General features: G+C 32.8%; 1 protein-coding gene across 2 annotated transcripts in view; it reads right to left on the bottom strand.

Moving 5' to 3' along the window:
- NBEA (neurobeachin) overlaps positions 1 to 14,355 on the bottom strand; it is a 697,365-nt gene that overhangs the window by 274,319 nt on the left and 408,691 nt on the right. For both annotated transcript variants that reach the window (XM_049778738.1, XM_049778739.1), the window contains one exon: positions 13,585 to 13,728. In XM_049778738.1, coding sequence (XP_049634695.1) covers positions 13,585 to 13,728 — 144 coding nt within the window. The remainder of the gene's footprint in view (positions 1 to 13,584; positions 13,729 to 14,355) is intronic.

Genomic DNA, 14,355 nt, shown 5'->3' with positions numbered 1-14,355 from the left:
TAACTAAGAGCCGCTGGGACTCATGGAGGGAGACAAAACAGGAGCGAAGGCTGTGGGGGCTCTTTCTACTCTTTTTGTACTGCCTATTTTTACATTATTGTACAACTCTTAATTCCTCACTCCTTTTACTTATCTATTTGCTGGTTTGGGGGCCACACCTGGCAGTGTTCAGGGAATGCTCCTGGCACTGTGCTTAGAAATCACACCTGGCAGGGTTAGGGGATTGAATCCAGATTGGCCATGTGCAAGCAAACACTCTACTTGTGCTATCGTTCTGGCCTTGTTTTAATTATTTTGGCGTCATCTTCACCCACTACTTACACCAACATAGAGGGAAACATTATTATTTCAATATTCGAATTTAACATTATACTTAATTTCAAGGAATATCACTATATAGATTCAAAAACCATGAACTCAGAGTTCTCTGACTTTCATCAAGAACAACAGATTCTCTTATCCTCTTACTAGTAGATGTGCTTCATAGAACCTGACAGGTTCTCCTACTGGGCTGCCATAATCCCAGTTGTCCATAGGAGATCAGACTTTGGCCCACTGATCTTCTATCTTCTGTGTTCTTAATTACCTTGGATGATTTCAGTGGTTTTAATTGGCAGGTCCATGACCATTTGTCTGTAAATTTCAAACGTTTGTATAAATTGGGAAATTTCAGTTATTCATCATTGTTGACTACTGATCCAATCATCTTCAATTCTTTCTTAGAACTGTGCATCTTCTCATTCTTTTTTTTTTTTTTTTTTGTGGTTTTTGGGTTCACCCAGCAGTGCTCAGGGGTTATTCCTGGCTCCATGCTCAGAAATTGCTCCTGGCAGGCACAGGGGACCATATGGGACGCTGGGATTTCAACCGATGACCTTCTGCATGAAAGGCAAATGCCTTACCTCCATGCTATCTCTCCGGCCCCGCATCTTCTCATTCTTAAATATATTTAATGACCATTCTCTATACTTTTTTTCTCCCAGAATAGAATTCCCTCAGTTTTACTCCTCACAACTGGTCAACTATCACATTTTTTCACATATTTACTTTACAATATTTTTTAATCTGTCCTCATCCTGTCTTTCATCACAAACAACGTTGAATATTTATCCTCTTGCTTTAGTTCTAAACATCTGAATACCAGAAAAATATAGATTATATTGCATCACTGCCTCATAAAAACCTTCCCTGACTTCACTGTGACATTCAGGATAAAAATCCAGATTTTTTCAAGATATATAAAGTTCTCCCAAAGTTTCTGGCATGCATGCAGCTGACCCAGGACAGACAGTGGTTTGAATCCAGGTATCCCATATGGACCCCCATGTCTGCCAGGAGTGATTTCTTAGCACAGAGCCAGGAGTAACCCCTGAATGCTACCAGGTGTGACCCCCCCCAAAAAAAAACCCAATGTTGTTGCCAGTTTCAGCTCCATAGCCTCCATAAAGCTTTTACCTGAATAGTTCAGAACTACTATAGTTTTACACAGAAAGTAACATTCTATCATTTTATTTTTCTCACTGCATGACACAACTCCTTAAATACTTGATACTTCCAGATGCGAGATAGGAAATACCTATTTTAGGAAGGCTTTCCAATATCTACATGGCAGCCAAGAGCACTGTTTTGTGTTATCATGATTTTTTTATCTGTTAGTTTTTCATGATCAATTTTCTCTAGACTATAATTTCCTCAAATGCACAAACTTTAAATCATGTACCTTTCAACTGTAAGCACTCACCATAATGTCTTTGTATATAGTAGATATTCAATATGTGTATTTGTTTTGCTTGGGTAACCACATTGACCTGTGTAAATTGGGATCTGGTATCAGATTAACAGAAACTAACAGGTCCTTCCAGTTCTTACCTTTATTATGATGACTGACATTTTCTAGTTAAATATATTATTTTTTGTTTTATTTTCTTTATAAGTAATGTTGGTTATAACTCACATAAATGACTTGCTAATCCAGATACAGGTTATAATTTGTAATACAAAAACGCTGATATTGTGAAATAAATAAAAATTTGTGGACACACACAAAAAAAGGTTTAAATCATGGATCGTCTGTTTGTCTGTGACTATGAATATATTTCCTAATGTCTGAACCTTAGTTTTCACATTATAACATGGAGAATAATACTGACTCATTTCCATGATCATCTAGAACTATTGTTTCTCAACATGTAAACTATATCTATTAGCTTTATTTATGCACCCATGCACAATACTGCTTTTTTACCTACTAAATTAATTTTTTCTTTTTTTTTTCTTTTTCTTTTTTAATTTTTGGGCCACACCCGGCGGTGCTCAGGGATTACTCCTGGCTGTCTGCTCAGAAATAGCTCCTGGCAGGCACGAGGGACCATATGAGACACCGGGATTTGAACCAACCACCTTAGGTTCTGGATCGGCTGCTTGCAAGGCAAGCGCCGCTGTGCTATCTCTCCGGGCTCACTAAATTCATTTTTTAATCTCTCAAGATTGGTGAATATAAAACTATTTTAGGTTCAAAAATATTTTTTTTTACTTTTTATTATACATTGTACTTAGAATTTCCATTTTATATACAAAATAAAGTGGAAAAGTAGTGCAACTATATACATATATACATGTATATTTTTTTAGGTAAAGGTTGCTTCCCAGTCACTCCTGGTGAGAGTTGGCTGAGCTGGCTAGAAGGTCAATGCTAAATCCCAAGATGTGGTGCTGCTTGAGCTCTGTATGCTGGCTGATGATGCTTGGGATTGCACCTTGAGTTATTTAGGTGGTCCCAGGGATTGAACCAAGATTGGTTAAGTTTGCTCTAACTCCTGTACAATATGTCCAGCCTTGTAGCTAGCTATATTTTGGCCTTATTATTTAGTGACTTAAGATCAAAGAAAAAAACACAAGAAGTAAACAGAATTTTGAATGAATAATCCAAAACATTGTAATCAGTCATCTTTACTCAATAAAATTGTCCAAGCATTTTCTCTAGGAAAAGATAAACAGTTATGTATAATGTACACTCACTCTGACTTTATATTCTTTATGCTGACAAAAGGTTCTAGGGCTATATTTTTATTAAATTGATGGCACGAAGTCTACTGATATCTCAACTTACAAATTTACTGCCACATAAATACTTAGCCTTAGTGATGACTGTTTATATTTCAGTATATTGTGCAGGGTATTCCTCTGGCTCTGAAGCACAGTGCCTTAGAAATAAATATAATGAATATTTCCAGAATGTAGAAAGACTTATTAGTCCCTGTGTACACAGCACTGTTCTAAAGTAGTGGAAGAATCAGTCTGCAATCTGGGTTTATCTAGTGCCAAGGTCCTCAGTGAGAGCTCTGGTGCTCCCACAAGTGTGTGTGGCAGTGACAAGGTGACAAATGCCTCTCTTCTACATCCAATCCAAGTTGATGACAATCACAGTTTGGCAGTAAGAAAACAGTTTTGTTATCTATATCTTTTTCCCTCAAGTGTGACAAACGAGATGGCCTATATGTTTTCAGTCGGTGATTAATATCCTCATCCATTCACTTTTGAAAATACAGCCCATGAAAGTTTAGTCCTCCACCAACAGGAGAAAAGGGCTGATTGATGAATTAGCTGAGTTGTTTATTGCTCCTATTTTTCAGGTTCAGAACAAGTAGAACTATAAATGTGCAGAATAATTACTTTATAGGAGATTTTCAGTATGTCGCAGAAAGGAAAAATAAAAATGACTTTCAACTGAAACACTAAATTCTAAAGTATAAATCTCATCATTGTGGTTTATGAAATACTTGTAGCCTAACAAAAGATGGCTTATTCTTAAAAAATCAAATGATGCTAAATGCCATATACTTATAGTTGATCTATAAAAAATGTAGTTGAAATATGTACTTTTATTATGTTTTAAATTCATGCAGCTTAGTTTGCAAGGATGTTGTTACAATTAACAGTCCCTTAAAACTTTTTACTGACTATAAAATCCATTGTTGAAAGGATCACGTTTTTAAATATAGAAATATGAATACAATAAAATATCTATACAATATAAAATGACATATAGAAACTAAACATAGAGAAAAAGTTTGGAAGGCCAGATATTTTTTTCATTATAACTTTGTTAACATTTAACAATTATATTAGAAATTTAAATATTTTAACTTTTACAAGGAAAAAAAACTATGTTAATATCTCTAAGAGCTTTGTGAATTGTTTGAAGTTGAATATGAACCTTTTGGGTATGCTATTTACGACTGGCAAAGCAACTTTCTAATTCAAAGAGGGAGAAAGAAAAAAGTCTATAAAGGCCCATAAAGCTTTTTCAACATCAAATAGCTTTTACTAAACAACATTTTGATGAGTTAAGTGTGAGTGAGTCAGGGACATATGGATTAAATTTTCCTTGAAATACACATGGGCTTAAAAATCAAGAGGAAAATTATGAGTAAAATGCATTTTATAGAATCCAAAACTGTTTAAGACATTTTTACATTATTGCATTATTCATTGTACATTATTATTCATAATTACATTATTCATATTCATTCATGATCACTTTTTATATATTAATATAAATATATGCAACACATCTTTCCTTCATGTTTATTCAATTCTAAGAACTATATTCTATATCTAAAGCTACATAAAAATACTACGGAGGAATCTCTAAAATAAAAAAGTTAGTACTGTCCTGAAAGGGTATTCAGTGCCATATCAGAGTTCTCTGTATATACTACGTAGGCTAAAACAAAGTCAGGGTTTATTGCCATCACTGTGTGTCAGGGCATACCTAAACTTTTAGGGGGTCTCAGCATGGTGATTTTCCTGGTGGGTAGAACTAATTTAACCCCCATGGGGTTCCTCAAAAGGCTGGCTGTGGATGCCTTTTTCCCCTGTGTGGATGGGTGAGGAATTTCCAAAGAGATGCCTGGCATTACATTTCAGCCAGTATTTGACTATCTCTCCCTTGTATATATTAGGCAAAATAATGGCCTCTATCAAATAATTTGGCTCAGAAATTCCAGCCCCAAAGTTTATTTTGAGAAGCCCTTTTCTGAATAATAGCCAGCCCTAAAAGCAAAGACAATACTTTTTCTCTCTTTTTCAAATATGTCCTTGCAGCTGCATTTTCTGGTGATCAAGGGCGCAACCAGAATGCATATCCTGGCTATTGACTATTGACCCTCCTTTAGAAATAGGGAAACTCATTTTTGGTGATTTGGCTCCTCCCTTTACTTAACCTCTAAAACAATAGAGTCCAGCCCAGGAAGATCAAGTTCCTAGATATTTTCTACTCCCTCCTAATCCTAATTTTGCATTTAAAGTGAGCTTGTAAAATTACCTTGAGTTGTAACCTTCTCCTTTGTATATTTGCAGTCACACCAATAGTTTAGGTATTGTTACTGTTTTACTATGCTTTGTTATTATAATTATTCTTTACCTATGGCTAATTTTACCCCTATAAATTCCCCTGCTCAAAAAATTAAACTTGTTGCACTCTGCCAGAAGATGTGTTGACCCCACATACTCTGTGTGGTTTCATTATGTCATATTTCATATTCGGCCGCTCATGTTACCCGTTTTCCTCTCGTGAAGGATTGCTCCCCACTAGAGATGCTGAGACACAGGATGCCTGCAGCAATTAAATTGAATTTGCTTTCTCTGATATTTATTTTCTTATGTTTCACATCATAGAAAACATTTTGAGGTCTTGTTGTCTAACTAAGCTTTTAATTTTTGAAAGTTTTCTGAAAAATTTATGTTCCCTTTAATTTTATTCCATTTTTCTAAAATCTTGAATTTTTCTTTTTAATTTTCTCCCTAATTTGTTTTATGCTCAATTATTAATTTAGCTTGCAGGTAACAATAATCCATTTATAAACAAATTGATTTTTGATACTTAGAGATCACTTGTCAGAACATTTGAAGTCTAAAATAAAGATTTGATCATCTTAGTTTCCTGCTTAGGTTTATTAGGGCACAAATATTCTATGCCTTAGACCTGAGTTACTAAGATAGTGGTAGCTAGGTCAATTCTCCTTATGATCTCTTTGTAATCAGTATAAGTCCCTGATAGCTAAATACATACTAAGTACTCAATGGACAATAATGAGTAAGTAAATGAATGAGTGAATTAAGAGACTTAAGGAGATGTGCCTCCAAACATTTGATACTTTAACTTGGACTTAGTTCCAAAAGTATGAAAGGAAACAATCTGATCACTTTACCACAACAATAAGGATTGAAAATAGATCATCTTCTAGACATCAGGGAATGTATATTAGAAAACTGTGATAGGTAAGGAAAGTGGGAAAGGTGACATGAAAAACACCTATTAAATATTCTCCATTTCTATTAGTAAATCTCTATTTGATATTATTCATATTTTTTCAAATGTATTTATTCTGAGTATCATGACAGTGTATGTGCATTTCTTTCTGTTTTTTGGTTTTGCTATTTTTTTTTTTTTGGCAATGCTCAGGGGTTACTCCTGGCTCTGTGGTCAGAAATCGCTCCTGGCAGGTTCGGGGGACCATATGGGATGCTGGAGATCAAACCTGGGTTGGCTTCCTGCAAGGCACCCTATCGCTGTGCAATCACTCTGGTCCCTGTATGTGCATGTGTGTGCATGTGAGTCTGTGTGCATGCGCACATATGTGTAAGGTTTATAAATCTACTTTTACTTTGTAAAACCAAATTAATCATTTCAACTTGCTGAGACAATAAATAGGTCTGAAACATATATATATAAATTTTAAAAAATCCTTGTTTTTTTCTTACTTTATTTAAGTATCAGGTTACAAGATGTTCATAATTGATTTTATATAATAGAATGTAGACTAATCTTCACCAGTGCATTTTTCCTGACACCAATGTCCCAGTTTCCTCCCACCCATCTATTTCCTCCTGTCTCTGAGCCAGAAAGTTTACATCTCTCTCTCTCTCTCTGATTTTCTTCTCTCTCTTTCTTTTTTGACACTGTGGTGAAAACACAAAATATATTAAAGAAAACACAGGCAAAACAACTACAGTATGATATATATAGTATCCATGCAGGGGAAACTTAACTCTAAGAGTAAAGAAAATTAAAGCAAAAAAAATCTCAAACCAAAACAAAACAAAGCAAAAAAATCAAATAGGACTATATAAAACACAAAATATTTCAAACAGTTAAAAGCTATTATTAAAAAAATGAACATTCAATAGTGAATATTCCTATGAAAGTGAGAAAATAAATATTCAACGAAGACTAATAAACTATATAAGGAGCTCCCAGAATTAAACAATAAACACCTCTATTAAAATGGGGGACTAGCTAAAGAAGCAGCAAAGCTAGCCAACAGGAACATGAAAAGTGCCTATATCATTCATCAGTAGAGAAATAAAAACCAAATAATAGTAAATATTATGAGACTGGATTATAGAAAATGGAAGAAATAAGTAATTAGTTGGTTTCAGAGAAAAAAATTCCTCTGATATTTTATTTGGGAATGTAGGTTAGTTCTATTTCTATAAAAAAGGACATGGATATTTCTAAAATATTGAAAATAAATTTATCATATAATTGAGAAACTTGTCTCTTAAGTAACTATCCAAAGAACAGAATAACAATATTTCAAAAATATATCTGTATACCTATATTCAATATGCATTATTGACAATAATCAGGATCTAAAACAACCCAAGTACGCAATGATATGTGAGTGAAAATCTTCCTTTTTCACAAAACATGTAAAATTAGAGTGGCCATTGATAGATATAATAAGTCAGGAGAAAAACTAATGCCAGAAAGTTGTACTCTTATATGATACAGGGAAGCAAAACAAGGAAACAGAGAAAATCAAATAAAAATAGACCTGTGGATTCAGGCCACAAAACTTGAGGATACTAGAAGGGGATAAAAGATGGAGAAAGTAATTGGGAGCAATTAATGGTCAGTGAATGGTTAGTGGTACTTTGTGGTAGGTATGGTGTGGTGAGGTAATGTATTTGAAAAGCAATGAAACTTTATTCCTAAAACAGTTTTGTAAATAAAACTATACTCAATACAAGATTTAAATCATTTTAAAATAAAATTTTTACTTTTCATAGGGTATTACTTACCCAACAAGGGTGATATTTTTCTATATAAAGATATAATTGCTTTAAAATATTCAAAATTTTGGAGCTATAGAGTACAGTGAGGTGCATGTGTTCTAGGTGGCTGACCCAGATTGGATTTTCAGCACTCCATACAGTCCCCTGAACCCTACCATAAGTTATCCTTACACACACAGAGCCAAGACAAGCCAATTATATAATTCTATATAATACCATCCACAAAAATTAATTTAGAATAATATTCATGAATGATATTTAAGAGATGTTAAATAAAACTGGAAAATTGGGGGAGCCCAAAAATAAAACTTACCTTGCTGATTCAGATAAATTTCCCCATGAAAAAATGGGGAGAGGTAATGAACAGACATTTCCTCCAGAAAGAAATTTAGATGGTCAAATGGCTCAGGAAAAAATTCTCCATATCATTAATTAATAATCAGGAAGAAGCAAATTAAAAGTACAATGAGATACCATCTCACGCTATTGAGAGTGTTAACATGACAAAGAACAAGAACAATCAGTGCTAGCTGAAAGTGAGGGGGAAAGGACTCTCATCCTGCTGGTGGCAATGCCCACTGGCCCAGCCTTTTTGGAAAACAATATAGATATTCCTTCAAAAACTAGAAAACCCCCCCTAGAATATACTCTAGGTGATCAAAAGCACAATGTAGAAAAGCCATCTGTGTTTGTAAGTTCATCTCTACACTATTCACAATAGCCAGTATTTGGAAACAGCCAAATTGCCTGAGAAGAGATAAAGAAACTGTAGTATAGCTACACAATGTAATACTACGTAGCTATTAGGAAAAATGAAGACATGACATTTGATTATACATGAATGGGCATGAAGTATCATGCTGAGTGAAATGAGTCAGAGGGACACAATAGACAAGAGAATAATCTCACGATTTGTCAGATATTAAGAAAAGATAGTATGGTAATAATACCCAGAAACAATAGAAACTAGGGCTAGGAGGACCAGTCCATGGTAGGAATCTTCCCACAAATAGTGGGGGAGTGCAGTTAGGAAACAGAAAGGACCACCAAGAAAATGATAGTTGGAAATGACCACTCTGGACAAGAACTGGGTGATTTCATGAAAACATGATAGGCATGTTATCACTCAGTAATATTATTGAGAAGAACAGTGTCTAAAAGGGGGAAAAAAGAAAGGAAGTGAGAATGAGAGAGAAAGAGAAAAAAATGTCTATAGGCAAGCAGTGGGGAGGACAGGAGGGCAACTGGGGACATTGTTGGCAGAAACTGTGCACTGGTGAAGGGGGTTGTACAGTGTATGACTGAAATTCAATCATGTAATGGAAACTTTGTATCTATGGAAAAAACAACAACTGTATTATGAACAACCTTGTAACCATGTTGTTTAAATACAGTAATTCATATAAAATAGTTAATTTTTTAAAAAATAAGTTAAGTGAGTTTTATTTATTCAACAATCATCTGAAGTTATACTATAAGCTATGATTTAAATTAAATGGCATTTTAGATTAAAAAGTTAAATCTTGATTATTAATTTTCATTTTTAAAGTAACAATTAGTAATTTGGAAATGTTAGTTATAGATGGAGCCCTAGGTACCAATTTACTTTTTTAATAATTACAAAATGAATAAAGCAAAATAAATGAAGTTTGGTATTATTAATGAATTAATCGCTCAAGTGATTGACATTCTATGCTATAATTTTATTAGAAATTTATTGTATTTGAGCATTTTACAATAGTGCATATTTAACTTGCCTCTTGAGATGAACAACTTGGGAAGTAAGCGAACTACAAGTAAAAGAGAAAATTGTACGATGGTCAAAGCCACAAAACTTTATTGAACATTTTACCTTGATTAAAACTAAAAAACTAAAAAATAATGAAGAAATATGAGAAAGTTTTAGTATTTTTAATTGTGCTAAGGTATTTTCCTCATAAGATTTTTTAGCAGGCTAAAAACATTTTTGGCAGCAAACAATGTATATAACTAAAATTAATTATATATATATCATAAAGTTCTAAGCAAAACATTATTTACTCCATGTCAAAATTTAGTTAAAAGTTGAGAATCTTGTTTTTACATAATTTTAGAAGTCTTAACAATATAAAAAAATTCAACTATATATGGTATTTGTTAGTTTGAAGTATACAGTATATATTTTAAGGGAATTTTTTCTTATATAATATTTATAAGAACCTTAGCTCCTCATAACATCTATACTTTCACTTCCAAAATAAAGCCAACAATAGTTATTTTAAAATGTTTTAAAATTTAATTTAAACATTTTAAATTATTTTAAAATAAGTTTTGGCATGTAATTTCTGCCTAATACCATTCCTTCCTGTGCTAATATGCTAGCTAATTTTTTCTCATCTTCATTTTATAAACAAAAACTAATCTAAGGATAAAGCAAATGTAGAATCACACTTCAAGAATTTTTTCTTAGTTGCCCAGTCTAATGAATATATTTCCCTTTCAATTTAATGTGACTCCTAAGTGATGCTGCAGGGTGACAAATTATAATGTAAGGCTTCCTCATCTTTATACCTGGGTCAGCAAAATCAGGTTTTGAAAAAGACTATAAATTATGGAAATCAACATGTTTACTTTATTTATAATTCTTAGAAAAATGCAAAATTCATTCTCACAAAACTGAACTCTAAGAAAAATTTTTTTCTTCTTTGGTTTTTGGGTCACACTTGGTGGGTGATCAGGGTTATTCCTGGCTCTACGAAAGGATCATTCCTAGTGGATTCTTGGGACCATATGTGGTGTCATTTGGATTTATATTTATCTCCTGTGGTAACTGATAACAAAGCTTACTGTAGGTTGTTAGCACTACACCAGGAGGAAATTTAGAATGGTAAATTACAAATAAGGTTACAATAAGGTTAAATTACAAAAAGAGGTTATTATCTGACACTTTAAATAAAAAAAATTCCTTGAGCTGAAATGATTATCTGAACAACAGTTTTTATAATCATTTACAAAAGTTACATAAATGGTTTAAAATATTATTAACAGCTTTATAATTAACTTAAAATAAAACTTTTATGTGACAATTTAACATTCATACCAGTTCAGGTAAATAAGCCTCAGCATTTACAAAACAAACCGATATATTCTCATACATTATGCAGACTATTTCTATGGTTACATTTCTTTCTTTCAAAGAATTTTCCCTATCGGCTGTAGCTAATGTTCAGGAGAGTATTTACAAACTGCTGTTTTTAGAAATAAAAAACAAAATAAGAGAAACAATATTTTATGAGACTATGTAAGGGTTTTAATATACAAACATCAGAAACAAAACAATATATATAAAAACTTGAGTTAGAACCTGGTATATATGAAGAGGTACAGATCTATTCCAATGGAAAAAAAATCTACTGAAAGAAAAAACTGGTGGAAGGAAGATTACACAAATCCTGAGATACTCTTCTCAAATTCTAGAACTTGATACTTAATAAATTAACATTTACTAAAGTTGATTTTAATTTTTAAAGGATTATTTCAAATATCCTTTCTTGTCCATTTTATAACTAAATAAATATTTAGTTATTTATTTTGGGGCCAAATCTGTAGAGCTCAGGAATCACTCCTGACAGGGTTCAAGGAACAGTATTTAGTGCCAGTGATGGAACACTGGGTGGCACATGCAAGACAAATGCCCATGCACTATACTATCACTCTGGCACCACAAGGTATTTTCACTTGTATTTTGGGGAATTGTATGTATAGGGATAAATTTATAATACTTAGCTAATATTAAAAAGAGAACTATAAGGGGAATATTAGTTTTTATTGAATTTTGCCTCTAGCATAATAGGGTGGATCTTATCATTTCTTCAAGAGAATAGCTGAATTTGTGTTCACTGATGATCTTTAATAGCAATTACAGACCAGTGAGTCTAAAGTAAATCGTGCAAATATTGAAGATATCTCTGAGCATATGAGAATGAGGAAAGAACACACATTTATAGAAATGTAAGAAATCATATTTGTGGATTTTCTTTAGGGTCAGTAATAAAATTAGGAGGACCAAAAAAAATATTTGGGCAAGTAAAATAGTGAAATTGATTCACTGAAATTTCTAAACTGCCTTAGTAAGAAAAACACATAAACACAAAAGAAAACAGAAAGTCGAATTTACTTAGAAATTCAAGAAGAATTCATTCATACTTTTGAATTAAAAAACTTTAATGATTCAGAAATGCTATCAGAATGGCTATTTTCAGAAAACTTTCTAGGAGTTAAATTACAACATTTTCTAAAAGAGAGAATAATATCTCTAGTTTAAAATTACCAATAACATATTCATTTTCATAATAAAGAACATTATTTGGGGGGGGGGGCACACTAAGTAGCGCTCAGCATTTACTGCTGTCTGCACTCAGATCACTCCTGGCAGGCTTAAGGAACAATATGGGATGCTAGGATTGAACCCAAGTCTATCCTGGTTTGGCCACTTGCATGGCAAACACCTTACCACTGTACTATCACTCTGGCCCCCCAAAGAATAATATTTAATTTATAAAAACATCAGTTGAGGCCTTCATAAGACATTGCAGATCACTTTTAACAAGCTTCTGGAAACACAAGTTCTATTTTATACACAAAATGATAAATAAATATCTACTAGTCTATCAAATGTGGTATAGAGATGAAAACACAAATTTTTAGCAACAATGAGTCATTCTTTCATAATAAAGCTAGGAGTTTATGATACAGACATTTAGGGTATGACTTTATTTCTTGGGATCAGTAAACTTTTCAAAAGATGTTAAAAAATATATATATATAATTACCTTCATACTTTTTTAACCCCAATCGTTTTTTATTAACACTATAATTAATTCAAATACTACTGTACACTGCAGATGCTGCTCTGAAAGAACTTTAGGACAGACCAAGGTGACAACCAAATGTGGGTAATGAATCTAGTGGTGGGGATTAGCAGTGTGGAGATGGACATCAGAATAGAAATAAATGAGATATCTCAGTGGTTAAATGGCTGCAGAGGTTAATCTTCATAGCTGTTAGCACAGTAGATCAGATGAAAGTGTGTGGGTCTATTTAATTTCTCCTCCTGATTATTAAGGCAGTTAGAAGAAAACAACTACAACATCCTGTATAATATGCTGTTTCTCATTCATAGGAAGTAGAAATTATTTGTTTGTTTATTCAAAAAAATTTTTGTTCTGGGTTTTTGACCCAGAACACCAAATATGAAATCAGGATGGACTGTTGCAAGGTAAACACCTTACACTATCATTACAGCCCTAAAATACATATTTTACTATATATTTTCCACTTTTTAATATTAAAAGATTATATCCATTCTTCAACACCAAAATGAGATATAGCAGCTTATTAACATTCATGTAATAAGGAATTGGAACATCATACTTTCTAACCAGAGACTGGTGCTAGGTTCAATAACTTTATGGACACTTATTACTTTATAACTAATAGAAAATAAATTTATTAAAGGCTTACCTGCAAGATTGTCGATTTCTTTCTCTTGCAGCAGACTAACTGCATCATCATCTCCTTCCAACATAAGTTCTGTCTCTGCATTCTGATTCACTATTGCTTGACTTCTGAAAGTCTTCTTTGACTTTACTACATCTTCTTCAGTGCCTAATGACAACCAAAATATAATAACTTTGATCTCTGGGATTGTTTTGCTTTTCATAAGTATTAGAAACAGTTGATCACATTAATACATATATTATTTTATAAATTTATATAATTTTATATTCTTATCTTGTTTGGTTTTCTAAGTGTGTAAGTATGTGGTTTTCAGTTGCTGGCCTATATAATATACCAGTCTACAGGTGTAAAAAAGATCCAAAACCATTCATCTATGGCAGTCTTAACAGTTTTTTTTTTACTATTCCAGACAGGTGCTGGCCTAGAGGTGTATGTAGATTAAAAACTATTTCATCTAACTTTGTGAGAAAGGCAGGGAGTATGTAATCTCCTGCCCTTATATTAATGAAAGGGGGAAGAGATAACAGTGCTATGTGATTTGTTGAGGGACATAAAAATTATTGGTGGTATAAAAAAGATTATTTATGATTCATTTCGAACTCTATGATTACTGTACTTTCTAAGAAATTTATGTATTTTCACCACAAATTTGGATGTATGATCCTCAGAATTATGCAGTATTATACAACTATATGTTGGTATGAATTAGATTATTAATAGAGCTGGTCACTTGAAAGTAGCTAAAACAGATATGAAGAAAACAAGATTTCACAT

Source organism: Suncus etruscus, chromosome 8 (assembly GCF_024139225.1).
Source record: "Suncus etruscus isolate mSunEtr1 chromosome 8, mSunEtr1.pri.cur, whole genome shotgun sequence".
Taxonomy (NCBI): domain Eukaryota; kingdom Metazoa; phylum Chordata; class Mammalia; order Eulipotyphla; family Soricidae; genus Suncus; species Suncus etruscus.
The sequence above is the reverse complement of the archived record's forward strand: the minus strand, read 5'-3'. Positions and strand labels throughout refer to the sequence as shown.